The sequence below is a fragment of the Thunnus albacares genome, chromosome 13 (genome assembly GCF_914725855.1).
Source record: "Thunnus albacares chromosome 13, fThuAlb1.1, whole genome shotgun sequence".
Classification (NCBI taxonomy): Eukaryota; Metazoa; Chordata; class Actinopteri; order Scombriformes; family Scombridae; genus Thunnus; species Thunnus albacares.
In genome coordinates this window covers 27255807-27283085 of record NC_058118.1, presented here as the reverse complement: position 1 = coordinate 27283085, position 27279 = coordinate 27255807, and the positions used below count along the sequence as shown (strand labels likewise).

Here is a 27279-nt window from a genome sequence, read left to right as displayed (position 1 = left end):
CTACAGCTCGCTAGCTGTGAGGCACCAGCGCTAACCACTGAGCCACTGTGCTGCCTTTTAATTAACTATTTAATGATTAATTAATTAGTGTCACTAATAGAGTTACTTCTTATCTAGGACCTATTCCTGGCACGTAATTACCACTGTGCTTTCAGTTTTATTGCTCATTTTCCAAGCAGACGCCATGTTCAGTTCCCAATTAAACTGACTGCCTGTTAAAAGCAGCAGTTGATTCTGCTTATGTACATTTTATAAATTCCCTACACTTTGACTACATATTATTAAAGCTTATCTGCCATTAAAGCTGCAACAGGTTTTTATTTCCACACCTCTGAGATAATGCATGTGACCTCTCAGTAAACCAAGCGGGTAGTTCCTGATCTGAAAAGTGAAGCCAATGCTTAATGGAGAGCATGAATTGTTAAATGGAGAGCAAAAATTATTAAGAGAGCGAATTACTAAATAAATTAAACACAACTTTGTCATTTTTTCCTACATGACCCCTCCTGGGCTCTGTAAATTTCATACAGTGAATTTGTAAAACTGATGTATGTATGTAAAGGAGAATAAAGAGCAAAAAAAAAAAAGGTGCCGTAATTTCATTTAATGCTAATATAACAAGACTGAGAGTCTATGCTAGCAGATCTGTGTGGCTGTACTTTGAGCTAAAAGCTAACGTCAGCATGCTAACGTGCTGATGTTTAGCAAGTTTAATGTTTACCATCTGAGTTTAGCATGTTAGCAAGCTGATATTTGCCAATTCGCTCTAAACACAATGTACAACAGAGACTGAAGGGAATGTCTTTAGTTTTGCAGTTTTTTGGTCATAAACTGAAGTCCAAAAAACACTCAAAATATTGATGAATTGAGCTTTAAAGGTTAAGTTAACCGATGTGACATTCTAGCCCAAAATAAGATGGTTTCAAGTGGTGAAGCAGCTGTGTCTTCTTTAGTTTCTGTCCTCGAGGGTTACTGTGTTAAATACCAGATGGGACAACTGCGGTGAACCGCTTCTGACATTTCACTTTACACAAGCCTTTTACCCTATTGTTCTTAAAATAATGTCTCCAAACACACAGTTGTTGCTCATTGTGTCTCAGTAAATCTCAGTCGACCAGCTGGTCAGCTGCCATTGCAGATATTCATCACATTTATGGATTAGCAGTTTCTCAACCACACAGAGAGACACAGAGTATGCCTTAATGTACTTGATATAAATATTTAAGCATGATTTTTGCTCCGCTACCTTCTAAAGACCGGTTTCAAAATGTCCCATAGGAAGGACCCAAAGCCGTAAATACTTTTAAAGATAATCCATCATGATTTCTCTCCCAGCTGGACTTCCAGTAACACACCTGCTGGCATGAGGAGAAGTGCTTTTATTCTTTTTCCCTATTAAACACTTATTGCGTCTGTAAATCTAACGTCGAGTCCGTTTAGCTTTACGTTTATAGTTAGCCTGCAATAAAAAAAGGGCAGCTTTGATTTCTTCCTCTCTGTCAGTTATTAGTCTCGAATGTCAGCTGCTTTTTCAAAGAAAAAGCTCTAAAAACCCCACTGTACACTACCTGCTCAGCACCAAACAGCACACAGGCACAGTTAGAGACTAGCTGGTGAACATAGTGGAGCATTTAGCAGCTACAGAGCCAGATATTTCCCTCAGGAGTTGGTAGAGAGCAACTACAGAGCTAAAAGAGAGTGAATATTGGACTTAGATTCATCAGGTGGAAAGAAACACGACACAAAATGAATGATAATGTTGCTCCGTAACTGCTGGATGTTTTAGTAAGCAAATGTTTGCTAATAAGTTCAACATAACTTGTTCACTTCTTGTTTCTGCTGCCCCCAAGTGGCCAAAAAAATCAATTACTGCAGGTTTAAGAAAAAGCAAAGATTAGAGGAAAATCCTAAAAAAAACAGAGCGTAACTTTGCATAACAGAAATAATCTCTTTCATCTGCTTTCCTCCTCTGTTAATTATTTCAGGACCCTTCAAATTTATCCTGTGACCCTCTGTGGGGGTCCTGACCCCTATGTTGGAAACCACTATTGTATATATTTCATTTTATTCATCTTTCGGAGATGTTTGCTGGTTCTTCAGTTCAGTTTTGAGTTATATTTGACTCCTTCTGCGTGTTCATAACCTACATTCTGACTCATAAAACAGCATATAAATATAATATTGCAGTGTTTGGATGGTGTTGACAGAATATCCACACAGAAGCTGCTGAATTATACACTTTTGATAAGTCCTGTACGCTTCATGTCTCTCAGTCGACTGAAACATTTCCATCTTTAACGAGGCACCGTGACGCCAAAGCTTCGTCGTGGCGTTTTGGTTAAAGAGGCTGTAAAGTATAAAAGCTGCGTCTTTAGATAATTTAGCACAATTATTTTGGCTCGGAAAGTAGCCGTCACCATGTGTTACACAGAACAAAGCCCTGTTCTGGAGATTTTATGATACTATAACAAACTCAAGTGACAAAATGTATTCAAGATCACGACGCTGATGTTTTCTGATGCTGGATTATTTGCATACTTAAGATACACGGCGAGACATATTAACGTTTTCTGTTCTTAGACGTCCTCAAACAAGCTGCAGAGATGAGCTTTTTTCACTCAAGAGTCTTTGTGTGTTTGCTTTCGCCATTGTTGTCCTTCAACATGAATTAATAATAGTTACTGTATGCATAACAAGCCTTTTGAATCACCAGGGCCGGGCCTTATTGTGGGAACTGACATGCTCTTTCACATGCAAATCATTTAGTATGAGAAAATGTGCACCGTGTACCCATTTTAGCTTTACTTGTTGTTGTAATAAAACAGTTTACATATGAAGCCCCTGCAGCATAGTTAACCCTCGTTTTAATATGAGAACAGAGAATACCAGCCGCTTATTGCATGACCAAAATGAAAACCTTTGCCCGAAACACAAAGCGCTCAAAGGCGAAGGCATGTTAAAGCATGCTGGGTTTTCTTTTTTTAAATCCACCTCCACCTGCCTCAGAGGACAAATATCTTCTTGTTTGAGAAAAAAAAAACCCTCATTCTTCTAACTACTCTGATTCTACTTTAAAGTGATTTATTAAGTCTAAAAGATTAACATAGTTAAAAAGATTAGAAGTGAAAGCCACCACCAAAAATACACCTAAGTACGTTTATTACAGGTTTTGCTAACTACATGCAGATGTCCTGTCCTTTCTTTGTGCAATCGGTGTTTACTACGGGTTTAAATCTCAGGCTGGATTAGTTGTTTGGTCTATAAATTGTCAGAAAATGGTGAAAAATGTCAATCACTGTTTCCCAAAACCCAAGATGACGTCCTCAAATGTTTTCTATTGTTCTGACCAACCGTCAACAACCCAAAGATATTAAGTTTATTGTATCAGAGGACTTAAGAAACCAGAAAATATTCACATTTGAGAAGCTGGAATCAGCATTATTTCCAAACATTTTATCAAATTGATGATCAAAATAGTTGGCAATTCATTTAATAGTTGGCAACCAATTGATTAATCATTGCAGCTCTATTTAAATCTCTCAATTTTTATGTTATTTGCCAGTTTTGTGCTCAAAATAAAACATTTTCCAGGGACGATAATGACCATGATTTGGTTTACATTTAAAAAAAAAAAAAAAAAAAAAAATCACCCATGACTGTTTTCTGCACGCCAACTTATACCATTACATTAAGACTGCAACTGATTTTCATTATTGGTTAACCTGATGATTATTTGATTGATTAATCGTTTGTTCCAGGGGCGTCATACAGTTAATGTTTTCACAACGCATTTGTTAATGTTCACATCAAACCAAGTTGTTACCAGTAATTATCTGCTTTGGCTTCTATGTTCCCTTATCAGTGACTATCGACGACTTTAACTGAATGACACGTATTAATATAACATCTAATAGCAGTATTGAACAAGAAAACGTTTGGCTTTAAACTCAGAAATCTCCTTCTATCCATCCGCTGTCTTATTGGATGCATTTCAGTGTATATTTGGACAAAAACAGTACTGACTTAGCTGCTAATAATAGCACAGGGCAGCAAACTAACATTAATGGGTTATACTTAGAAACCACTGATACTAAAGTCATTTTAAACAGGGAAATTCAAACTGAATGGGCACGATGCCGATGGTTTGGTCTATAAAATGTTAATCACAGTTTCCCAAAGCCCAAGATGACGTCCTCAAATGTCTTCTTTTATCCCGAACAAAAGTCCACAACCCAAAGATATTCAGTTTACTATCATAAAAGAGTAAAGAAACCAGAAAATATTCACATTTGAGAAGCTGGAATCAAAAATTTGGACAAAAACAATGATGATCCAAATAGTCGGTGATAAATCTTCTGTCTAATCGACTAATCGTTGCAGCTCTACATTATATTGTTTAGAGTTTGATCCAGCATGCTGTTATTTATCGGTTGCCTGGGTCATTTTTTTCCCTCTCAGTGTAATCAGGTCAAAGACCAGAAAATACTCGCAGGCTGACATCTCCCGCCTTCAACTCGAGTTTTTTTTGAGGGGGTTTGACAGCCGTGTGCATCCAGTCACACATACAGTACTGAACACATGAGCTGATGTAACTCCCGTACGGAGACGGAGGGACGGAAATGACATGACTTGGATATTATTAGCTCATCTTCACTCACTGCATCACTGATCGGCTTTGACATTGCTCATAATCATCTGGTATGAACGCCCGCAGCCACGGCTCCTTCGTCTGACATGTAACCACGATGCAAATCATCTGAAAGGTTTGAGGGTGTTTGGCTGACTGGCCGCACTTTATTTAAATTATAAAAGCAACATTCATTTATCCATTTCATTACTGCTCTTTTTTTTCTTTTTCTTCTTCTTCTCCTCTCCACTAAAAAGTAGGCTGCTGGGATAAGTCCCACCGATAGAAAAGAGACACACAGTATAACAAAAACCGGACGAACAAAACCACAGTCGCATAAACAAGCACTTTACAGTTTGAGAATAGTCCAAACACAGAAACGTCCAATCTTACATGAATCATCTGGCCCTGAATATAAAAATCCTTGTGAATTTGGTAAGCATGGTTGTGGGGGTTTTTTGTTTTTTTTTTTGTTTTTGGCCACAACAGGCAGCACTGTTAAAACAAGTTTAGACCTTATTTCCACACCCAGTCTCAACAACAATACTCCAACGTTCATTCATGTCAAATCTCACTGCAACAATGGAATGTCGGAGGTGATTTGGTGTCGCCATGGTTATGGTTAAAAGTCTCTCTGGCATGCACCTGTAAAGGAGGAGGAGGATGAGGGGGGGGGTGGGGGCAACATGAGATCCATGGGTACATCGTCACCCTGGGTACGTCTGTGCTACAAGTCAAGAAGCAGCGCTGCATTTCCTTTCCCCTTAAAACCCTGAGTGGACACAAAACTGCATGTTTGGTTGGAACCAGTGCCCAGCTGCATCCAGATGTTTCTGGACAGATTAAATGTTTCCTCACATCAGCTTTGTTTGTGAGGTGGTTTGGTTTGATGGAGGAGGTTTTTCTGGTGTTAAAATTTAAAAAAAAAGGTGAGTCTTTTATTTAGTAAAAGATTGTAGGCAAAACCCAGAGGTGGAAGGCATGACAAGAAATCAAAACAATTACACAAATATACAATAAAAATAAATCAGGACAAACTGGACTAAAAAAAAAAAAAAAAAAAAAAAGGAGAAAATAGAAAAATATTGCAAACTGTTCAGTCCAGTCTGAGACAAATGGTGCAAAAAGTAAAGTACAATAATAAAGTCTCCACTGGGTTTTTGCTGTCACCATCCTGAAACCCTTTTTTCTACATTTCAGTTTCCTTCACCAGTAAAAAACAGGTACCTGTGAATGCATTTCCATATTTTACTGTCTTAAAGATGTTCGTGCAACAGAAAACAGACTTTAAACAGTGATCAGGTCTTACTTTCAGAGTTTTGGCCGTCATTTGTTATTGGTTATAATAAAACTGTAGTCACAGCGAAGTAACATCTGTGAACATGGCGACATCGTCAATAAAGAGTTAAACACAGGTTGTAAACAGACCAACAGTGAAAGGACAGTTTGAGTAATAATTGTGCAGTAAACCGTTAATTTTCTGTGATTTACAGTTAATTTTCTCTTTCAAACTGGAGGCTTGTTTACAACCCGTTTCTTGACCCGTCTGCCTTCTTTAATTTTTCCCCACAATAAATAATAAAGAACACAAAAAGCAAAAACAAAACAGATACAAAGATACACAAAAAAAACACAAACAAAAATAATAACTGGGCAGGTGCATTGATCATAAAAGATGATAGAAAGATAAATCCTACAAGCAAAATATCGTATGACTGATCACAAATCAAACAAATCAATTCTGTACAAAGACTTTTGTAACTTTTGTATATTAAACTAATGAGCTGCATACATGTTTTTATACAAGCAACAACAAACTTTTTTTAATGCAGGTTTTTATATAAATTTTAATTTTATGGGCCCAAAAATCCTGCACGCTGTGGATCACTTGTACTCACTTTATTAACGGCGTTTCTGTCTTTTGTTTTATTGTTAGTAGTTTGCAGGAGGCTCGTTGTATCGTACATCACTTGAGAGACTCTTCAGACATTAATTGACAGTGTGTGCAGTTTTTCCATTAGGAGGTAATACAATATTCTGCTTTTAGGATGCAATTTCACCTCCAATTTTGACATTTTCAGAGCATCGGGGGGGGGGGGGGGGGGGGGGGGGGCGGACAAAGAGGTAGAGCTAAAGAAACAATATCAGATATATATTGTTTTCCCCCCAGAAATTCCCCTGGCACTTCTATGTAGCTGCAATAACTTTATATATTATTAGATAGAAAATGAAGGCCAAGACTCTGTAAATACGACCCAAGTTGTAAAAAAAAAAAAAAAAAATACCTTGAAAGCCTTGAAATGCATTTACAGATCTTACTTATTTAAAAAGGAAATGATTTAAGTTTCTTGCTTTATGCAGCTGGGCACTGGCATACAGAAGGCATTTTCATGTACTTTGTCGAGCTGTAGTAAACATGCACTTAAATGAGTTATTCATGAGCAAAATGTATGTCGTGATATCAAGTTCGAGAGCAGAAGCATTATAACTACAATCCGAAGCGTTTCCCTTAAACGGTGAGGGATGGATAATGAGTAAAAAGGAGAGAGAGAAATGAGAAGGAAACCTCTTAAACCTCCTTAAATATTCGACTGTGTGCTTGCAGAACGCTGACATTCTTATAGAGATTAAATTCCCCTCACTCTGCAACTCAGTTTCAGGGGGGGGGGGGGGTAGAAATAAAAAATAGTGGCTGCCTTGAAAAAAAAAAAAAAAAAAAGAGGAGAAGCGGCTCTTCACTGAGCACGGTAAACAAGAAGCTTTGAAGTCAGCCATTTAAAATAGGATTTACATGAATAAATAAATCGCTCACTGATGCGAGGAGCTCACAACACAGTCCATGAAATCCCCCAAAAGAAGGCAGAAGGTTTTTGGGTAATCATACATGACACTGCAGATAATATTGACAGGTTATAGTGTGGGAATTATTAATAAATACCACCGGCTCTGCTCTACAGAAGAAGTCTTTGTTTAAACTCTGCAGTGATATCAGCACTCATGATCTTGTGAAATGCATGAATGTCTTATTTGATGGATTAAAAACAATGAGTTTATATTAAACACCACTTAATTGATGTCATCATTCATTTCGATGACTGTCTGACGGCGTCTCATGAAGCAGCCTCTCTCTCTCTCTCTCTCTCTCTCTCTCTCTCTCTCTCTCTGTTGTATGAATGAACGATGAGATCGCAGATGTGCTTCACAACCCTGTGCTTCACACGCCTCAGTGTAAAAATATTAAAAACGATAAAGATAAAAAAAAAAAAAAAAAAATCCTCCGTGTCCTTTCCTGTCTGTGTCGTCTACGCCGCCTCGCTATCTCTGCTCTGCGTCTGATTGGTTACGTTTGTGTGTCATGAATGGAGAACAGAAACGGACGTTAGCAGTGCTGCCTGCCTCTGGATCAGTCTTTGCTTACATGATTGTGACAGCCACTGTTTGGTTCCACGTCTTGAAAGACCTCTCAAACTGGCTTTTCATCCTCCTTCTTCTTCTGCTCCTCCTCCTCCTCCTCCTGCTGCTGCTCCCCTCCCCCCACCCACCCCTGTTTGAACTTATCGGTACGGCGGCTCGGGCTGTTGAGGATTCGGCCTGTAAAGCTGCTGCACTCGCACCGGCCGCCCGTTAGCCGGCCAGCCACCCGGTAACTGTCCGATGACCCTGAGGCCGACCGGTTGGCCGTGTCCCGGGAGCGGGGTGCTGGGGCTGAGGATGTGGGTCTGTCCCATCTGGGGTTCAGGCGGGGGTGTACTACTCTGAAGGCTTGGAGCCGAGGCGGGGGGAGAAACGGGGTAATGAGGGAGGAGGATGGCCGGCGTGAGGCCGTAGCGTACCTGGAACACTCTAAGAGGTCCCTGCGCTACGAAGCCGTTGGGCCGCTGAGGCTCCTGCGGCTGCTCCGAGTCCTTCTTCACCTCGGGGATCTTGCTCTCCGGCTCCTCCGCTCTCTTGCTTTTGCCCGGCTGTCGTTTGGCTTGGGCGAGCTCCTGCATCTTCTCCGCTTGAGCCCGGCGGATATGATACGTCTTCCTGGAGCTTTGGAAGGAGTCCAAGAACTCATCCAGGCTTACGTTCCCCTCCATGAACTTCTCCAGCAGCTCCTGTGAAGCGGGGCAGACAAATAAACCAGCGTCAGCAGACAGGACAACACACAAAGGGAGGTCTGACCGCAGGGAACCGTTCAAACAAACTCCTCTAAGTATGAAGAGGATTTAATAAGCTCGGGGATGTTTACCCATGAACTTTGGCATAGTTTGTCAGCTGCAATATTTCACTTCAAGTACATTTTACTGAGCTAACAATGGTTGTGAACAATGTGCTGCAACTGTTACATTTGGCAACGCTTGAAAGCCTTGTGATCAGTGTCTGTATGCATTCCCAGGATGTGAGGAGCGGAGTCTGAGCCGAGTCTGGCTGTGCAGAACATTGAGGACAGCGGTTGTAGTAGTGAAGTGAGGACCATCGCAGACACCGGTGGTTCCCAGAGTGAGCGAGACAAGATTAATTTCCATTTTGTTACAAAATGTGCATTTTTAACATCTTTCAGCACAGGAACAAGGCGACATTTACATTAACTACGCTCTCATCAAGATCAAAGAATAAACATCCAAATCACTGTAATAAAAATTGGAAAGTAAATCACTAGAAAACGAGATTTGTATCTTAAAAAAAAGACACAAAAGTAGAGCTGCAACTAACAATTATCGTCATCATCTGTTCAACTGTTGATTATTAGCTTAATTAATCGATTAGTTGTTTTGTGTCGTCTGTAAAATTTCAGTAAAAGGAGAAAAATGTCGATTGTTGTCTTCTGAAAACTCAGGGTGACGTCTCTAAATGTCTTGTTTCATTCTGATCACAACCAAAAGATTTTTAAATTACTATCATACAAGAGTGAAGTGACGAGAAAATGTTCAGTTTGAAGAAGCTGCAACCAGATAATTTAGACTCAAAAAGACGAATCGATTGCCAAAACAGCTGCTGATTAATCTTCTGTCAGTCGACAAATTGTTGCAGCTCTTCACAAAAGATGTAATTTAGCAGTGCAATAAACACAAATGATGAAACACTACGGCTTTGTTCAGAATAAATCCTTTTTTTTTTTGGCTAGTTGATTGTGTTCAGATTGATTTTTTTAGAAAGTCTGGACAGCAAAAAAACACCTGAAATGTGATTTTTGCTAATCAGATCAGAGACACATTTGGAGGTGGTTTGAAATTCTAATCAGATTTCAACAGATGCGTCTCAGTTCGAACGCTGTGGACGCTCAAATCTGATTCCAAAGTGTCTTTTGCGTCACTCACGACGACGACGACGACGACGACGACGACATCAAATCCAGAGAGACAGAAGCGCATCAGACTACTACTAGCGGAGCGATGTGGGAGCAGACAGACACTGAAATAAACTGTTTCTCATGCATCCGTGTGGGAAAGCCGCATCAGCAGCGTACACAGTTACTGACGCCTACATCGTTACCATAGCAACCCATGCAGATAGGGGTGGTGATGTCTGCACAGACACACAAATCCGATCTGATGTCTTGCAAACAAGAGAGCGGACAATCTGTCTTAAACACCTGTTTTCACTCTCTGATTCGTTTACATGCTGCGAGTAAACAAAAACTATAAAAAAAGAAATAATTATAATAGTGATGATGATGAAAATGACTATAAATACAACAACAACAAAGGAAATCACACCCTCACCTTGAATGACTGTTTGCGACAGATATATTATTCATCAGTTTCGCTGCACATTTTCAGGTTTGTGACTAAAAAGCGAAGGTTTAATCACGTCCTGCGTGTTCACATAAGCACGGAGCGGTAAGTTCTGCACCCAAAGATATAGTGACTTCATGTGGCTTTAACTCAAGTCTGTTTACATGCACGACAGTAACCAGGAGGCTGTCGGCTCTCTGCAGTAACCTGATTTCTCAGACGTCATGTAAATGAGGTTTTCATAATCGGGATGAAGGATTAAAGAAACCTTGTTAACACGGCCACATTTCTGCAGGTGGAAGCTGATTTCATGGTCATGTATACGTGTATCTGTGTTTCCAACCAGGTTTTTACAAAAAAAAAAAAAAAAAAAAAAAAAAAAAAAGCCTGCGCATAGCAACGAGTTCAGACAGGGGAAGGTATCTCGGTGATATCAATGTGCTGAGATGAAAGGAAAGATCATTACATTCAGCTCTGCATCCTTGCGTTTCACTTAATTCAAAGTCAGACTCAAACTCAAACTGACTCAAAGCTCTTTGTCAAAAAACCTCGACACATTTGCATCGTAAGGATAAAACACTGTCGCTGCAGACCTCGTCTCCTAACTGTGCTGTCAGTTCAAATGTTCCCAAAAAACAGAACAGTGACCAGGTTACTGCAGTGCATGTGAGTCTGTTTGTCCATGAACAACAACCCTTTTAGAAAACTAGATAACTGTGTGCATAGAAGGACAAATGATCATTATTCTCCTGCAGAAAATAAAAAGAGCCAGTTGGGTTTCTCTTATTTCCATAATGTGAAAAGAGAAAACATGTTTTCCGGATGTGTCAAACATCTGCTTTCTGTGAATAAAAACATTGAAGGCAATCAGTGGTAAATGTCTGGAGAAGGTGAAACACAGAGAAATAATAAGTTGTTAATCAGGATGCATTTTGTTGGCAAACTGATGAATATTTCTCTGCTATAATTAAATAAAAATGCAAATTTAGGGCAAAACTATGAATGAGTTTAATGGCATTTTCATCAATGAATCAAGACAGAATGAAAAATATCAGAGAAGACTGAACGGATTAACATCTCATTTGTTCAGCTGATATAAATGAATCTCGGGTTGCAACTCAGAATTATTTTCATTATCAATTAAAATGTTTGGATACTGTGAAAAACACCAAAAGAACACCACAGTGAGTAGTTTTGTTTTGTCCGACCGACAGTAGAAATCCACAAATATTCAGTTTGGTATCAAACAACATGAATAAAAGATGAAAAATATGCTAAAGTTTACATTTTGTTGACATAGTGATGAAAAAATTCTCTGTTATAAATCAATAAAAATGCAAAAAAGAAAAGCAAAACTAGAACCAAGTTTAACAGCATTTTCATCAATAAATCAGAGGAGAAGAAACAGCTGATTGAAGTGATGTTTGTTTATCTGATGCAGTTTGATGAAGGGCTGCAACTATTGATTATATTAATTACAGATTAATCTGCAGATTATTTTCATAATTAATCATTAGGTCTAGGCATTCGAAAATGCCAGAAAATAATGACAAACGCTCATCACAACAATTAAATTAATTAATTTAATTATTTAAATTTAAAAAATAATAATTTAATTAAACAATTAAATTGAAATTTTTATCAAAATCGCAATATGGCCGACTGCAATTTTCAAATCGCAGGGGGCGCAATATTTGTTAAATGCAAAATACGTGTCAAAATATTATTTTATTAAATATTGTGGTGCTGCGGAGACGTCCTTGTCCTACACGTTACACATTATATAATGTTTTTAAATTAAAATTAGAATAATAATGTAAAAATGATTCTCTCTACTATCGCAAATCATATCGTTATTGCAGCTGCAATCAGTCAAAATAATCACAATTAGATATTTTTTTCAAAATCATTCAGCCCTAATAGTTGTTATTGAATTTACTGTTGATTGACTAATTGCTTAATAGACTGTTTCATGCGTTCTCCACGATGCACCATGTGACCTGATTTCTCTCATTGACCTCGTTTCTTCTGCGCTGACTGATGCAGCGTTAACAGGCTGACCTGTTGTCTCATGATGTCAATGAATCAGTAATAAAACCTACTTTTCTTAAAGATACTAATACTCACATCTAGAATCTTTTGATGACAAACATAGGTTGACTTTACTTGATTTAAAGGATGAGGATGGTTTTATTCTCTAATTTTCATATTATCAAGAATTTCTATGAAAGACCAAAACCAACAATACTGAACACTGAGAAGAAATGAATACATTACTTTCATTTTTAAAAAGGCAAAATAACACCTTAAAACAGCAGAGTACTGTAGTTTTTTAGTAAATGTAACTGAGGAGGAAATACTGTACTGCATTTGTTGGGGACTATTTTCAGTGGTGGATTAATACACATTTGGTGCTTTAGTTTTATGGCAGCTGGATGGTTTATGTGTGATTGATAAATTAACTACGGTGCCCGTCTTCTTAATAATGTAGGAACAAGTCACCCAGTGCAACAATGTGGCTCACTGACGTGTTTTTAACGTATTCTTTTAGGTCTACGGCACAGAGGAATAAGATATATGAAGGTTTGGATACACACACAACACTTGTAAGTAGATCAGTTCATCATTGGTTTGGGTGAAAAGTCCAGAATATTTCCATCCTTTAAGAAAAATCAGCCTTGAAAGCTTTCAATCTGAGACCACATGTTAAAACAGATGTTTGTTGCAGTGTAAATTCTCACAGAGTCTCGTTGGCCGCCCCTCCGTTAACAGGCACTTGTCACTAGTAAACCATGTCATGTGACTGCTGGAGTTTCTGGTTTATAACGTCTCCTCTCACTGTGACTGGCAGGGTCCTCCATCTGGCATGGGCGCCATTAAATAACTTTAAGTGGCAGCGAATGAATGGGCCTTATTAGCCGCACTGCCAATACACAACAGCTGTTACACGCAAAGCCAATTTAATTTCATCTGGAGAAAACAAACACTGCAGAGTGATGTTAATACTTGGCAATTTTGCACAGATTTCTGAGAGAAAATAGAGATAAAAATGAAGAGGAAAGCCACAGCTGAATCTGTAATTAAACTTTCAGGATAGTGTGTTTGTGTCATTAAAAATGTACGACGATACACCGAAAAACTGGATTTTTTCTTAACCTGGAAGCTTCATGAGGAGTCTTCAGTCGTGGTAACACTCTACTTTCTTCTTGTGTCCAAGAAGAAACTCATTTAGATAAATTTTCCACTTTTCACTCTGCAGTCTTTTACTGATTTTAACTTCTTTAATTGACGTTTTTATGGAGGAGAATAAACGGCAATTAGAGCAAAAACCAGTAGTCAATTAACTGATAAAAGAAAGACAATCGATAAATCATTCCACGTTTCTTACAGTCACATTCTCAGCTTCTCAAATATAAGAGAAGAACATTTGCTGCTTTTAAAAAGCCTATATGCTAATAAACTAAACATTTGTTCTTGTACCATTTAATTTCAATATGTGAACTTTTGGCAGTATTCTGACATTTAATTATAATAGTAAAGTTTATTTATCAAAACCAGATATTAAAAGTTAGTTGAAGGGATTGAGAGAGCTTACAAGGACAAAATGAAAAAGAATCTGAAAAATACACAAATAAATACATATGTGCAAACAAATTTACCCAAATTAAATAAGGTTATAAAAAGGCTTACAATAAAAACACATTTCAGAAGTAATATTAAAGACAAAAAGCGATTTATAAAGAGGTTATTCAAAACCTTTTGATTGAAAAAGTGTTTTCAGAAGTGATTTAAAAGAAGATACCCGAAGTCTCCGTCTCCTTTAGTCTTACACCTCCACATCGATATGGGATTTTCCATCTTTTAGTGGTTACAAATGGGGTTATACTGGGTCAAGAATGGGCCTTGAGGTCATAGAGTAAGCAACATAAAGTCTTACAGAGAGAGTTACTTCCTCTCCTTGGATACGCAGCTATCTGAATGTTTGGGGAGAGAGCAGGAGACACTCTGATAAGGAGTGAACCGGCGTCGCCCCGGTAACCAAGGTCAGGAAGATGGCCCAAGACTCCCTAGACAACACAGATGGGTGATTGCGAAGATCCATGCGACGTGACCTGAACTAACACGGGTAAAGTGCTGTTCCTTGTGCCTTGATGTTTACTGTTTCTCCACTTGGCTGTTTGTTCAATAAATATTCTCAGCATGAGACATCAAGGCTCCTCCACATTTTCTTCTACATGAGGTGTCGACCAACGCTCGGGATTTCTCCACAACAGACATGGGAACCGCCAGCAGGTTCCCGTCTGAACCTCCGACTTAACAGACAAAACAATTAATCTATTAACTGAGAAGATATTCTGCAGTCACGTCGATCAATTGTCCAATTTGTTCTTTTCTGATACTGTCGTTTTATTTTGACTCATAGATGAAAATGCCATTAAACTTGGTCATGTTTGTCCAAAAGTAGCATTTTTATTTAGTTATAGCGGAGAAAATGCAATTATTTTTTCGTTGATTTTTCACCTTGTCACTGTTAAACTGTGAACAACCTTTCTGTCAGTTTCATAATGAATATAATGATTGATTTATACCAGCACAGGAGACAAAAACAAGTTGAAAAGGAATCTTCCGTATAAAAGATGCTCGTTTGACTGAAGGCCACAGAAGAAGAAGCTGTCGGCCGAGACGCATCAAAGGCAGAGGCCAAGAGGACAAAAAAAAAACCAACAAACACTTTTCCACATTTTCACGGTCACACTACTGTGAAAACATCTGAGTTCTGAGAGACGTTTTGTGTTTGGTGTGAGTGCTGCTGCAGAACTATCATGAAAATCAAGATGTTTTTTCCACTGAACCAATAATGACGGTCTCGAGGCTTAATCTGGAACGACTGAGATCAGAGGAGATAGTTACAGAGACATTAGAGAGATATCTTTGTACAGATTCATGACTACGAACACACTCACAAGCTGAAGCCAGGCTCCTTGGAATCGTCTTAAAACAATAAATCATCATGGAAAAAAAAACACATAAACAACATGGTGACTAGCATGGGAAATCAAAAAGTGTCTGAAATGTTTAGATACAGTGACGCAGGACATTCAGATCTTGATTATTGTCCAGCAGTATGATCAAGAGCTTCTGCAGGTAATCTGAAGGAATATATTGTACAAAATAGAATAAGCCTGCATGGTTCTTCACTGTGGATTACAATCTAATATTGTTGCCATGCATGTTAATCTTTCCTGGCTGGAAGTTCAAAACAGATTACTGTATTTATTACGACCTCACATCAGAAACATCAGCTGTTAGCACAAAGCACTGCCTGGGTTACTGTCCACATATACTACATGTGATATTGCAGCACTGAGTCTGAGTGTGTGAGATGTTTATAGACGCACCAGACGGAGCCGAGGGACAGACAGCTGCTGAGTGCCGCCGGGAGCTCTGGAGGAGAGAGAACCGGAGCTTCGGGATGAATAACACCCGCCAGTCACACCGGATTCTGCTCTGATCCGGAGCCATTTACTGGCGGGAGGAATGCTCAGAGTTTATCATTTTTTAAACTTTGAGCAGCAGCAACAGCGAGCGCTCGGTCCGTCTCTGTGGCTACTGGCCAGACAGGCTAGGAGGCAGAGATGCACCCATACCGATATTGGATTTCGGTCCAATACTGATTCAAATAGCTGGATCGGGTATCGGTGGCAGTGGGCCAATCTGGTATCGGATACCGTTAGTTTAATAAATAAAGTCATAAAGTTTAAGTGAAGCCTGATGTTGCCTTACAATATAAAAGAACAACCCCAGTCTCTTCAACTCTGGTATCTGATGGGTACTCGCTATCAGCCCAGGTATCGGTATCAGGACTGAAAAAGCCGTATCAGTGCGTCCCTGCTAGGCGGTTCATATCAGTTTATGTGTAATAATGTAAGCATGCAGAAAGCTACATGTCACATGGGAGGGGTTTTTGGGAAATTGGCATTTCCTTCAACCAAAATTTGAATGTTTGGATTTGAATACATATGAAACACTACTGGGAAGCTACAGAATGACATAAAAACATCAAAAAAACCCCCAAAATAATGGACCAGCCTTTTGGATAAAGGTTGGCACTACTACATTCACACTATAATCTTTGATGTTATGATAATATTGATGCATTAGGGCATTGATGGAATAACACACGCTGGTTTAATTTTAAATCAAAGCTTGTCTCTTTATGTTGTATGTGAGGTTACACTGTATGTATACCATGTTTGTCATGTTTTGCTGGTCGCATGCAGCATCATCATGGTTATCACGTAATTGTGAGACTTTATAAAATTCTTGTGTCGACCCCCGAGAACAACGGTTGTGAATGAGGATCTAAATAAACAAACAAACAGACAAACAGAGCTTTGCTTAAACCTACATAAACACCTACACACAGAGGGATGTAATTCATCATAAGGATTCTTTCATGATGAGATTTGGTGAATATGCAACATCTTCAGCATGCAGTCATAAGAGACTGTTATTCTGTATCCTCTAATTATCTCAAGTTATTTAACCAAACAGATTAAGAATGTCGAAAATAACAGCTGTGCCAAATATTTACAGATATGTCCGTCTCATAAACAAATGTAGCTGAGGTGTTTTCATTCAGCGAGGCTGCTTTGCTTGCGGTGGGTGTTGTTTAATCAATCAGTCGACGGCCGCGTTAACGACCGATCCATGGAGGCATCGATTGGAGCCGTGTGAGGTGGGGGGGAGGTGCGCCGCGCGGATCAATCCCAGCCTGGAGCAGCGCTGTGGGTTTCATCACTGAGTAAGACTCCTCTCACCGTCTCCATTAAAAGCCAAAAGAACATGCAGGGTTTCAAACAAGCAGCCAGACTGCATCTTAGAGGTGAGAGGTTTAAGTCAGTTTATAATATTTTGTATGTGGTGCATACCATAAAGACAAAAGATAAATGATGTGTTCAAACATAACGGACTAATTCCAACAAGGATGTTCTCCATGTTTACTTTTATGAGTTTAATGTTCACACAGCGCATTCCAGAAATATTCCTGAAAAAAGATAAGGGCTGCAACTTATAATTATTTTCATTCTCAATTAATCCGCCAATTATTATCTTGATTAAACATTTAATCATCTGGTCTGTGAATGTTTGGCAGTTTTGCTTGAGAAAGGACTAAAACGACTGATAAACAAAAGATTTTGTGATTGATTTTATGTCGACTATTCGTTGCAGCTCTGCAAAGTGATAAAACATGATTATATATTTTTAAATCCAACTGAAATCACAAATGTCAACTGCTTTTGCAGCAGCGTTTCTCACAGAATCAGATTGTATTTGTGGTTGTAGCGGCTTGGGGAGGATTTGATAGAATTTTTGAATGAATGAGATATTGTTGTTGTTGTGATTTTAGCAGCTAATTATTAAAAATGCTGCAGTAAAAGAAAAAAAAAAGAGAAAGTTTCTTGTTTAAACAACCATCCATGTCTGGCCATTTGAGTATAGAGTTTACGAGGTGCACCTAAATGCACCATGTCCCTTGTTTTGACAGTCTATTGCAGTCGGCACTTTACAAAGCCTTATAGACACATAATCTATCTTTAAGTGTTTACGGTTTTAAGTGGAGATATCGCGGCCGCGCCTCTCGAGTGTAGATGGTGAGACATGACTGCAGGGTAAAAGCTCAGAGGAGGCTGTTTGTGTGCAGCGGAGGGGGGGGGGGGGGGGGGGGGGGGGGGGGGGGGGGGGGGGGGGAGAGAGACAAGTCACTGCAGGTGCGTCCGCGTCTGTTTGGGAGTATATAGGGCAAAGTTTTATTGTGCCGGGCTGCCACGAATAAATGAATGTGTGGGAAACCCTGAAGTGATTTTCATATTCAGTGAGAGAAAAATGGTCTTTGGAGATGGATCAGAAATGCTCCTTTAACCTCCCGAGCCTCTGAGAGCGCAGGATGTTTAACTGTAGCTTACATGCTGAGCACAGGCGGCGTGTTGTTAGCAGCGTTTAGCATCTAAACTGAGTGATGTTGATATTTGCAGGTAGGTTTTTAAGCTGTTCAACATGCTCAAAACTGACTAGTAGTAGCTATCTAGTCTGCAAACCGGCTTCAGATGTGCCTTCACTATGCAAGAATGATGCAAAACAAAAAAAAAAAAAACGTTGTCGATGAAGACGAGGAGAATAGAAAACTAGTGAATCCCCTTTTAATCCTTGTTGCATCGGCTCCCAGTTGATTTTAGAATTGACTTTAAAAGGTTTTACTCCACGGTCCGTCTCCAGCATACATTTGTGAGCTTTTGGGCCCATATTTACCTGCATTCAACCTCAGATCCAGCAACAAAACTCTACTAACAGTCCTCCGATAGAGATTTCAAACTGAAGAAGACGGTGCGTTTGCTGTCAAGGCCGTCAGACTCTGTGACTTCCTTTAAATCTCTTTTCGGCATTAATTGGTCTTTATGTGGCATGTCACTTATAACTTCTACTTTGTATAGTGTCAATCATTTTTGCTGTATTATTTTTTTTGTTTGTTTTAGTGAAGCGCTTTGTGACAGTGTTTTGAAAATTGGTAGACAAATAAAGATCATCATTGTTTGAAGTTTGTGGTTTTTCTCTGTAGTTCATCTGGTTTCTCAAGAGAGTGCAGAGCATGGTCTTTGCAAAACATGTCTATATATAGCGTGTTACAGAGAAAAACATGCTATTATTATAAATTCAGCTGGACTTTGCAATTACACCCTGTTAACAGTTACATCCTGTTTAAAAAAAAATCTCTTTTATTGGTTTTTCTTCCATTTTTTGTGTCTCTAATTGCTTTGGCATTTCCTGTCTTATCATTGAGTTGTCAGTCATCTGTGAAGCACTTTGAATGTCTCTCACTTGTATGAAAGGTGTTAAACAAATAAAGTTTGACTGATTGATTGAATAAACGCTCCCATTACTGTGAGTGGGTGTTTTAATTTCGGTTCCCACACAATGTGAGTAAACTGTGTCCTCCATAAATGATTCGCTTTCATTTTATTATCGACTGCAAGAACGTGTGAGTGTTTCGCACTCAGCCTGTGAGAAATCCTTACAGAGTATAATCCCCACGAGCTGACTGAGCAGGTGATTATGACGATTTTCTCTCAGAGAAAAATAAATTAAGTTAAAAATAAACAATATTACAACAGAAACAATACGATAGAGACGCTGTTATCTTTGTCCAAAAATATCTACAGCACACACACACATACAACAAAGCCTGCTGATTGCTTTTTATCATGATTTAAGACAGAATGGTGAAAAATAGGTTTCAACATATGTGTGTGCTGCCTGTGTGTTCGCAATTGTCGTGTCAGTACATGCATGTCAAAGAAACTCTGCTTTTTTTTTTTGGTGATGAGTTATACAATACAAGCCTACGGGCGACTGTCAGCCGACACGTTAATATGAACTTACAGGTTTTGTACCGAGCTTACTGTTGAGAACGTCACCGTCATCACATTCTCAAGCTACAGATCATATGAATCACCTGCAGTTCGAGCCCGAGTGTGTCACCGCTGAGATCTCCCAGCTGTTAAAAATGCTTTTAAACATCTCTCGAATGTCAGATGGTTTACAGAAGCACTGATCGGACGCCAGTAATTTGTCCCTGATACACATCCTCCAACTCTGAAGCAGCTAAAATCCTGAGTGTAAGTGTAACATCTGCCTCTTGCATGTTACATTGAATACATTAATTGTGCATTTTTGTCAGTAATTTTACCTTTATTTAATAGTTGTAAGGTGTACATATTTGTGTTATTTTCATTATTTTATGCTGTTATCTTTATATTTCATATCTAATACTTGGCTACATAGTATCCAAGGTAACGATGCAGCTATAAAGCATCACCGTGGAAACAAGTCAGACCAGATGAGTGTGTGACTGTTAAATGGAAACCTGTAAATAATAATGTATAGCTGACCTGATTATAATGATATTGACATTCAGAGTGATTATCTATGTGAACTGATTCATCTGTATCAATAATCTGTAATATAGTGAGTTTTTGATCCTGGTCGAGGTTCGACCGTCGGCCCTGTAATTTGTTATTTAACGGTTATTAAGCTTCTTCAAAGAAATCATTTATTAGTATTGTAAGTTTCCTTCCATTATGATTTTATTTATGTTAAACAGTTTTACTGAGACCGGGCTTGTAAGCAATAAACAAACATCAGCTGTCTGGGTGTCTTCGTTGGAGTCAACTGATGCTACTGTCAGCCGTTAGTCCACCATCATCATCATCATCATCACAACACAACGCAGAGACTGTAGGCTGTCATTATAATCAGCCATATAAACCTTGAGGCTAATATAGTCCCCTGTTACATAAGCCTACCTGTATCTAACTTTTAGTTAATCACAAAGTGACGCTCAACTGCTCAACACTTGAATATTAACATCTAGTAGCAAGATGCAGAGAAGAGGAAGTAAGAAGTTGTGTTTCAAAAATCCACGATACTGTAAAAATGACTGCAGGATTGACAGGAAACATCAACAGTATGTACGGGGATTTCCGTATGATGGAAGTGTGTTAAGTTGCTCTCAGATGTTGGATGTTGACTGTATGCGCAGTATAAACATCTAATGCCTTTAGTAATCAGATTACACAAATGCTTTCCAAGAATCATACACACACGCCGGTGCACCATAGCGATAAACGTCTTGTGTTTGATTCTCGGCGAGAACAAGAAGGTTTTACCTCTGAATGCTCTTCTGCACGAGCCACCTCTTCCTGCAGGAGGTTCTGCGCTGTCTGCAGGCTGTGCTTCAGGCCACGGCTCTCTGCAACGACAAAGAAACATCAGTGATGCATATGCGGAGGGAGGAAGATGAGGTATGACTTCACTGGAGTTGGAAGGGAAATCCAGTAACCGAGAAACCGCGGCAGAGAAAATTACTTTCCGAATCACAAAGAGCCTTCAGGGTATGTGCTGATGAGGAGATGGCGGTGATGGGGTGGACAGTTTTTGGCCAGAAAAAAGGGAAAACAGGGACTGTAAATATTAAACTTTGAGCTATTTAAAGAAGCTGGTCTTACTTCGGTTTGACCACGAAACTGAAATCCATCTCTTCAGTCTCATTTTTGCCATCTGCTTGTGATACTTTCTAAGATACTACATTTAGATCTTCTCATTTCTCCCGTTTACACTCAATAAATCTATAGAACAAAACAATAATTGTGGATAAATCTTTTAATTACTTCTTCCAAGCTCTTCTTGACACCCCCCCCCCCCCTCCTAAAGAATCCCTGAGAGGTTCATGTGCACATACTCATGTCATATTTGAATTATTCATGTCTATGTCAATACAATAAAAAATGCAGGAAGCTTTGACTAAAGGATGTGGGCAGCAGCTCACTAAGAGCCTTCATCAGATATAATCTGCCACAGAACATTCAGAGTGGCTCATATCAGCGTTATATCAAGAACAAGAACGCAGTGAAGTGATGACTGTCAAGATATTTTAATACAAACTGTTGAAGCTTGAAGAAGACACAGAGTGAATAAATGAAAACTGAAAGCTCACAGTTTTTCTTTAAAAGGATAATTACAGCTGTAGCTTTGATCATAATTTCCGTCAGTTATGATGACTAATCTTACTTAAATAGGTAAGACTGTAAGTGCATTTCGAGGCTCTGAGGATTTCCTTAAAGGATAATTCTGGGTTTTATTGTCTTAATAGTTTTGGTCATCGTTTCTAATAGGATGACTGCAAACAAGAAAGTATTTGCTGAGATCTGGAAACACGTAACACCGCTACGCCTGAGTCAGGGCAAGAAACACAAGCAGTCAGACGGGCTGTAAACAAACCGACAGATCACCTAAAACGCTTATAATCCCTCGTTTCACAGGAAACATGTGAGCACATAAATAATACGTTCATGCTTGCTCTTTGTTTAGGCATTTTCCTATTATTTGATGCAAAATCAGATATTGGATCTTTCACAAACATCTGTTTCCCAGTCAGAGTTATGACTTTAAATAACTGTAGATGGGGGGGATAGGAAGGAGCTGGAGACTGGTAATTACAGTACCTACCATGTGACATAAACGTGGCAAAAGTACGGCAGGTTTAAAGTCGGACCAGGAAGTCGGTTTATAAACTGTGATGACTGTTTCCAACAGATAGTTTGTCTTCTAAACATGTTTGTCTAACCTCGAGGTTTGCTTACAACTTCTATGATGAGCCGTTTGACGTCTTTTAATGATGTCATTACTCTCTCAGATGTAAGCAGTTCACTTGGCAAAGGGCAATGTTTTTATAAGCAATAGACATTCAACTATAAAAATGTGACCAAAGTTGTAAAAAAAAAAAAAAAAAGTTGAAAGACCCTTTAAGGAAATCCTCAGAGCCTTGAACTGCACTAACAAATCTTCCTTATTTAAGAATATCTCCTAAGGACATGGCATATGTTAACTTAAAAACTCTTTCTTTCTAATGAAAATGATAAATATCTAAGATCAGGGCGGCAACCATGAACCACAACGTCTCAGATCAGGACAGGGATCTTTGTTGCATGTCGTTCCCCGTCTGTCTCTGTCTCCTCTCATTTCCTCTCTACTGTTGGCCATCTAACAAAGACATAAAACGCCCCCCCCAAAAAAAGATCTGGGAATATTAAACTTGGCAAGTATGTCATTATCACTGAGGGAAAAGATGGCCAAAACTACAAAAATAAACCTTAAAGTTGTAATAAAAATGGATTTAATCCTTTAAGATCTGGCTTTTGATGGGATTTCTGGTGGTTTCAGCTTGAAGTGTCCTTATATCTGCTTACAACTATATTATAGCGTCTTATAGACCATCAAATGTTTCAATACTGCTTATAAACGCTACATAAGGGGATTTAAAGTGAATCGTTACCACCGACAACCATCAGATACAAGCAGAAAAGGGCATGGCCGGCCTGATAAATATGTAAAAGTGTGGTTCTGTCACACACACACACACACAGCATGTGTTGGCCTCCTGGGCGTTGCTGTTGGTCATCATTATGAGCAGGCTTGACCCAGCTGACTGGAAAGTGTCTCTTGTCCCTCCGAGAGACACTGTGACAGCCACGCTAACCCCTCCCCCTCCCCATCCACCCCCCCCAACAAGTCAGACAGGGTTCAGTAGAGACTGGGGGGCAAATAAAGGTCACAGTAATGACTCTAATACCTCTAAGCCCACCCACCCCCCCCCCCCCCCCCCCCCCCCCCAGAGGAAAATCTCCACCCCCTATCTAGACAGATAGAGGGGGGAAAAATGGACAATGTGTGCAGGCACTTTTGTATGCCTTGCATTTCCAGTCAAGACCATCTTGTTAAATGTTCCCTGCTTGTCACTGAAGTATGGTAATGCAGTTTGGCAGTCAAATCATGCACTCAGATCTTTAGACGATAAAATTCACTTTTAAAAAAGAACAGCAGAAAAACATTACGGCTTCGACAAACCTCTTTCTTTGATGCCGCAGAGTACGTTCTGCTCTCTATAACGCCTTCCCCTCAGCATTAATAATCTAACGCCAAGTTTTAGGCCGCCGTCGACTCCGGCGGAGTAAAACACAAGCATTAAGGAGCGGCCTCGCTCGTGACCCCACACTTCAGATGTTGCAAATGAGGGAGGGAGGGGGGGGGGGTGTAATGAGAGGTGACAGCCAGGCAAACAAATACTCCTACAGCAGCTGTATGTGACCTACATTTTAGGAGGTGGAGAGCGACAGGGGCGGGGGGTGGGGGGGGGGTGGACCTGGAGGCCAATGTTATGCAGCGCCGCGCTAACAAGTGAATGGTGTCACTGGTGGAGTAACACATTTCGTCAGGGAGCTGTTATGAGATGATGGGGAGTCGAGGTAGTCATACTGCAGATGCTGTAAAGATGAGAAACACTGCTTTCAGCTGCTGTGAGAGAACTGCACCGACTGTTGTCTTGTTTTTTTTTTTTTTTATTATTATTCCAAAGATTTAGACTCAAACACAAAAAAGATGAAAAGATCTTTTGCTGTCAGGGCTCCCTGACTCTGGAGTAACTTTCCTGAGGAGTTCAGTCTTTGCTCTTAAATCACTTTTCAGAAAAAGCTTTACAGTGATTTTATTTATTTATTTGTGTGGTTTTTTTTTCATTTTTAAATCAGTTTTGTTGGAAAGGAATGTACTGTATAAATAAAGTTGATCATTCTCATTAACTTCAAAAACATAACATTGAAGGATTACTTCCTACTCTTATTGTTCAGCAAGACTAAAAAGTGTACAGCCCCTCTAGTGGCCCCTCTAGAAGCCTCGATGGTTATTCAATGCCACGGAACAAAAGTTTTGGAAGGAAAAAAAGCACGATGACAGATTTATCCTCAGTTTTCCCTCCATGGAGATCACGAATATCCGCAGCAAATTTCATGTAAAAATCAAGATACCTCGCCAAAACAACAGAGTGCTCATCAAGGGAGATTTCTGAGCTGATGGGAAAACAAGATTAGAAAAAAACAACAAAATAATCTAGAATTAACATCTTTAGGAACAGCTGGATGAACAGAAGGATGGACATACAGACGGACAGATGGACTAACTGACACGGCGTCCTGTTGGCCCTGCTGCTTAACGGTCAGTCCTCCAAAATTATGGGTAACATACTTTCCCACTTACCCCTCGTGGCATCTGTCCACGCATATAATTTATTTGCTCAGGTTTTCAGAAATCTGCCTGTAAAAAGTATTTTTATTGGAACTAGTTTTTTTTTTTTTTTTTTCAACTGAAGAAATAGTCACCATGAAAACTGCTGTTTCAGAGGATTAACCTCGAATAACAGCGAACCCGTTTCTGGAAGGAGACGTTTCTGTCATCTCTCCTACATAAATGAAATCCCGTTCACCTCCACCGTAGTGAGGAAGAGATGGATTTCTCAAGAGCTTGATAAATAAAAAAAAAGCAACTTAATAGTGTAGATTAGTATATTGTAGATTAATCTCATTTGCTTGATGAATCAAATCCAAATTCCAGTTTTCGAATGTGAGGATTTACTAGTTTTCTCTTTTTTGCGACTGACGTTTTATTGGATTTCAAATCATACAACCTGCAAAAACATATTAAAAAGAGACATAAATAAATAAATAAAAAGAGCAACACAAATTGAAGCTGTGTAAATAATAAGTTTCGGTGTCACATGAAGCTGAACATAGTTAAGAAAAGTTCCTCTTTTCATGTGGTACTTCTCTAATCTACCCATCAAGGAAAATGATACCTTTTTTATATGATTAATGTGGTAATCAGTGACTTTGTTTTTCTGTGATTTTCATTCATTCATTTATTTGTAGGGAACAATGCAACATTAACATTTGTACATCAGTGTAAATTGTTGGGGTTATCTGTGACTAATATCATTGTACATTGAATATTTTGGGCTTTTAAACTGTTGGTCGCACAAAAAGTGAAATCTGAGGACGTCAGATTGGATTCTGGAAAACAGTTAACACTATTTCACAGCATTTCTACAAAAGATACTTGACGGTTTAATTAATAACAAAAGAATCATTAATTGCAGCCCTAATATTTATATATATATATATATATATATATATATATATATATATATATATATATATATATGTGGATTGATCCAGATATGTTGGAATTTCACAGTTTGATCAGAAACATATTCCTTTGAAGAACATGATTAATTTAATAAGATGAACAAGAGGGATTAGATATGTCTTCTAATGTACAATATTTAAGTAAACTGGAGTTGTTTTCTGTCTCTTCTGTTTCTGTGCTCATATTCCTCAGCCTTGACCAGATTACACCAACCAAAACAAACATGTTTCTAAAGATCACGCTGTTGTGCTGCGGGAGATCTGTACTCATTAAAAGTTGAAGAGCCTGTTCCCACAACAACAGAATCAAATGGACTGTCAAGCATCAATTCCCCAGAAGCTCCGACTGTCACGACGCCCGGTCAGGTCTGGTTTAGAGTCAGCGTTAAAATCCTTCGACAGTGATCTGAGACGATGTGGAGTCAAAACCTACATCTTGTTCTTGGAGGACTTGTGCTGCAGGAAACCCTGATTGATGTGACATTTGGCGTGAACACACTGTGCGGGCTAAGCAGCAACCTTTCAGCAAACAGCTGATGTCAACATATTAATAGGCCCTGCTGAGGCTACAAGAGATCCCGTAAACACTGAGATACAAGTCCAGGAGAAATAAATTAACACGTCTCAGACTGCAGACAGAAGCTGTAATCAGTAGTTTAGTGGCTCTGCTACTTCTTACGTGATCTAGCCCCTAAGTGCTCGCTGTGAGAAACCTTACAACCTACAACAAACTGCATCTAACACACACTATCAAAGGTACGGGTTGCTTTTAGGGCTGCAATGAATGATTATTATTATTTAAAATTGTTAAAAATGGCATTCACAATTAATCAGAGCCCACAGTGGAGTCTTGTACCGAAAGCTTTGAAGCTTTGTTTGTTGCCATGTTATTTGAATGGCAAAATCAGTATTCAAATATTTGTATAATATTTGAAGCTACTGCTGCTTCTTCCCAGCGGGAGCCAGCGCCGTGTGCCTGCTTCCCTGTTTTCATCATCATCAGCTGCTGCTGCTGCTTCAGCATGAGCTGGACACAGACCGACAAAACACCGGCAGCACGAGCCATACCGAGGCGGCCAACAGGGAGGAGAAGGAGGAGGAGAAAGAGAAAGAGGCACCTGCACCGTGACTCGCTCTCCCCCGCCTCCTCCGTCGTCTCTTCGCTCTCCTCATCCCTCGCTGCCATCGGGCCGCCGCCGCTATTTCCTCCATACAGTCGGTCGGGACAAACTTAAGGTTGTGTCTTAGACTTTGGACATTTTAAAGACCAAACAAGTAGTCGATTAATCAAGAAAATAATTGTCAGATTAATCCTTAATGAAAATAATTGTTAGTTGCAGCC

At 39.3% G+C, this 27279-nt stretch overlaps 1 protein-coding gene across 2 annotated transcripts in view; it reads right to left on the bottom strand.

Annotated features, from left to right (window-relative positions):
• Positions 1-4852: 4852 nt before the first annotated feature.
• vps37d (VPS37D subunit of ESCRT-I) overlaps positions 4853-27279 on the bottom strand; it is a 44095-nt gene continuing 21668 nt past the window's right edge. For both annotated transcript variants that reach the window (XM_044371566.1, XM_044371565.1), the window contains exons 3-4: positions 21072-21154; positions 4853-8727 (exon numbers count right to left, since the gene is read on the bottom strand). In XM_044371566.1, coding sequence (XP_044227501.1) covers positions 8182-8727; positions 21072-21154 — 629 coding nt within the window. In that variant the 3' untranslated portion in view covers positions 4853-8181. The remainder of the gene's footprint in view (positions 8728-21071; positions 21155-27279) is intronic.